The sequence below is a fragment of the Maniola hyperantus genome, chromosome 2 (genome assembly GCF_902806685.2).
Source record: "Maniola hyperantus chromosome 2, iAphHyp1.2, whole genome shotgun sequence".
Classification (NCBI taxonomy): domain Eukaryota; kingdom Metazoa; phylum Arthropoda; class Insecta; order Lepidoptera; family Nymphalidae; genus Maniola; species Maniola hyperantus.
In genome coordinates this window covers 7713009-7716356 of record NC_048537.1, presented here as the reverse complement: position 1 = coordinate 7716356, position 3348 = coordinate 7713009, and the positions used below count along the sequence as shown (strand labels likewise).

Genomic DNA, 3348 nt, shown 5'->3' with positions numbered 1-3348 from the left:
CCTTTTGGTTTCTACACGGCATCGTACCGGAACGCTGAATCGCTTGGCGGCACGGTTTTGCCAGTAGGGTGAGTGAGCCTATCAGGTTAGCTGCACATCATAAATTCTAATTTGTATGATCTACTGGACCAATTTAAAGAAAATAAGACTTCTACCACTATTGTATACAACTATCAAAATCATTTTATTAAAAAATGAGGCATCTTGTGTATAAATTGAGGAGCTGGCGAGCAAAACAGTGTAATTACACATTTCAAATCCAGATTTTTTCACCCAAAAACTATCTGAAACTGAGTCCAAAGTTCATGATTTTAATCACTTAATACCAACTTGAACTTATTTCCAAGCAAAACAATCTAAAGCTTTGCTAAAATAGAGTCCAAAGCTCATGATTTCGATCAAAACGGTACAATTACAATAAAGTTTCAACCACTTTCATTCAGTTTTTGGTCATCCTGTAGAAAAATTATTTTGTGCAATTACACCGTTTTGTTCGCCAGATCCTCAATTATAATAACTCAATAAGACATACACAAAAAATATTTTGTATAATTGTGTATTTCTTAAATATAAAATTAAGACAACTAAATATAAAGTTCAAAATCGATTCTGTTGGAGCTATAAAACTGTGTGTCCTCACCACACTTCCTGACCCACACTCCAGTTTTGAAGTAACCCTCTGTGACCCACTTCTGCATCTGCTCCGTTGTATGAGGACCCGAAATCTCCGCATTGTTATCTTGAGTCCATTTGAATTCCCATTTCAACTCCTGGGAGTCATCTTTTTCTGAACATTCATTTGTTTCACTCGGATCCTTTTTATCAATATTCAATTTTTCCTTTTCATCAAAATCATCAGCATACATGTCTAACTGAGCATCACCTTTCTTTGATTTCTCTTTAGCAAGTATATCACTTATTTTTTCATAGGTCTCCTGATATATATCCATGTTACCCTCTTTAGTGAGAATTTGATTAGCAAGTTCTGTGATTCTTGTTACTGTTTTGCTACTTTCATCAACTACTCCAGCCTTTTTTCGCTTCCAGCGTTCAGCACTTGAAATTTTTAAATTGGCGCCTGTAATAATAACAAAATTAATGATTAAGTTCTTATTCTGAAGTACTGATATAATAACAATTTACAAGTTGTTTTGTAAAAAAAACATGATTTTGAAAAATATTGAAAAATAATACTATCCCACTAATCACTTAACTGCTCGTCAGTTTACCGCAAGTTTCAGCAACTAACTTGCTGATATTGACTTGCTGTAAGTAGTTACATAGTGCAAGACATGATGTCCAAGTGACGAGCCAGAGCTGACTTCTGGAAGTTTTATTGCTAGCCCCCAAAAAGGAGGCCAATGTCTTAACTACTAATCTATCACTCCTTTTTTTATTGAAATAATAATCTTACCTAGGCGCTGTAAAGTTTTTGCAATGGTCTCCTTAGGTTTCATGTACTGTATAATTTCCTTATAGTTTGCTATAATATCATATTTCTCATCAGTTTCTTCTTCATCAGTGTCTGAACCATCAAAAATGCCTTTGGATGTTGACTCTTCATCTTTAAAAATCTTATACTTATCCTCAGGTCTACCTTTCACTTTCACCCAATCAATATTGTCAAGCCAACCATCTCGGATCTCAGTCTCCTTTTTCCAATGGTAGTGACCTTCTGTGTCAAAATGCCCTTCTTCTAATTCTTCTTTCATGTTAAATGGCGTTATTGTGATCTGAAATTATTAAGTCATTTTTAAGAGATATAATTTTTTATTGTACCCTAATTACTAGATAATGCCTGCAACTTCATCTGCATGGAGTTAAGTGTTTAAAAATCCTGTAGGAACTATTTAATTTTCCAGGGTAAAAAATAGCCTATGTCCGTTCCTAGGAAGCAAGCTAACTCTGATTAGATTTCATCAAAATCGGTTAAACCATGAAAAGCTACCAGACAGACACAATTCCGCATTTAAAATATTAGTATTGGTTATTATTATTGTAATCACAAATTATGTAACTATGGTATTCCAACAAAGCAGCAGTCCTTTGTTTACCTGTAGGTATAGTAATAGCACATAAATTCTAATTTATTGAGACGATTTCAATGCAAGTTTTAGTTTTACCAGCATTTGGCACATTACAACATGTTTACATTCACATTTAATGTAAGTATAGAATGAATAGGCCCACTGGTGTGTTGCTGGGGCAAAGTCAACTTCTATGCTGTATAGAATAACAATATTCCAGCAGTACAAAATCTAATCAGATATTGTAGTTTGTTTACACCTAAAATTTATTTGGCTGTTCATCATATTTAAGTAGGTACTACCGATGTCTCCTACTTACTTCACCTTCTATACCTCCAGTACCGTCCTCTTCACCCTCTATATCATCAGCGTTGAGAACATTTTGCTGCTCCTCCTCCGCTGCACTGTCCTCTTCATCAGAGTCCAAGGAATGCTTCTTTCCCTCTTTTTTCTGAGACCTTTTACTCTGCTCAGGTTCCTCAAAAGTAACAGATGCCGGTCTTTTCGACATTTCTTCTACAAAAAGTAATTGTACCTACTACCTTGGATGAATGTTTTATATTTTATAATTTTATTATATCCCTTGATCTCTTCTATTATATACGTTACATTGACTTATATAACACTTCGTATGGACAGGGCCGTTGAACAAACAAAATGGCACCGACTCATTCGTGCTAGCACCAATGCAACCTCAGTTTCGCCTGGATTTCAAACGGGTTGTTCATTAGTATCTAAGAGGTGGCGCTGATTTATTTGGTTCTAAAACCGTGAAAAATTTTGTTCGCTTGGGCACGGGCATATCTTGTCATTTATATCGATGTATACCTACGTTGTACAGTGCGACAAGTCCACAGAACACTATTACTCTATTCCACAGAACACTATTACACTATTACTATTACTCTGTGCTATAAGAGGCCCCGTAAACGTTAAAGCATGTTTGTTTATGGTTTTTTTGACGTTTTGTATTTTGATTTACCTATAGATTTCTTGCATTAACTTGAACTAGCGTTGCCGTCAAGTGTCCCGTGTCCCTTGTTTTGTTAAATATTAGAGCCTTATATTCCCCGATAGAGCCCGATTTTCGCCACGCACCAAGATAGCCTTGTTGCACTCGTAGATAGAATAATAGGTAGATGTAAGTACTGTGCTGTGTAACCGCGTATGAGATAGCGATGAGCGAACGACGTAACGATGAATAACACGACAATTATTACCATTGTTTAGTCAATATTTGTATTAACCGATCAACAATATTTGTATTAAACGTTTTTTATGTGAAAACAAGTAAATAACTCATGAGAAATACAATTACGCC

At 35.3% G+C, this 3348-nt stretch overlaps 1 protein-coding gene across 1 annotated transcript; it reads right to left on the bottom strand.

Moving 5' to 3' along the window:
- Window positions 1–540: 540 nt before the first annotated feature.
- On the bottom strand, window positions 541–2840 carry holn1 (CD2 antigen cytoplasmic tail-binding protein 2 homolog holn1). The gene is made up of 3 exons (XM_034978801.2): window positions 2347–2840; window positions 1415–1733; window positions 541–1078 (listed from the first exon to the last, which is right to left on the bottom strand). The coding sequence occupies exons 1-3, from the start codon at window positions 2536–2538 to the stop codon at window positions 585–587; spliced, it is 1005 nt and encodes a 334-aa protein (XP_034834692.1). The 5' UTR covers window positions 2539–2840; the 3' UTR covers window positions 541–584.
- Between the last annotated feature and the right edge of the window lie 508 nt (window positions 2841–3348).

What these genes read in the sequence shown, in the direction of transcription:
- holn1 (XM_034978801.2), bottom strand. Translation starts at nt 2,538, where the DNA reads ATGTCGAAAAGACCGGCATCTGTTACTTTTGAGGAACCTGAGCAGAGT. An exon ending in CTGGAGGTATAGAAGGTGAA is followed by an intron (nt 1,734 to 2,346) that starts GTAAGTAGGAGA and finishes TAATAATTTCAG; the next exon opens with ATCACAATAACGCCATTTAA. An exon ending in AAAAACTTTACAGCGCCTAG is followed by an intron (nt 1,079 to 1,414) that starts GTAAGATTATTA and finishes TTATTATTACAG; the next exon opens with GCGCCAATTTAAAAATTTCA.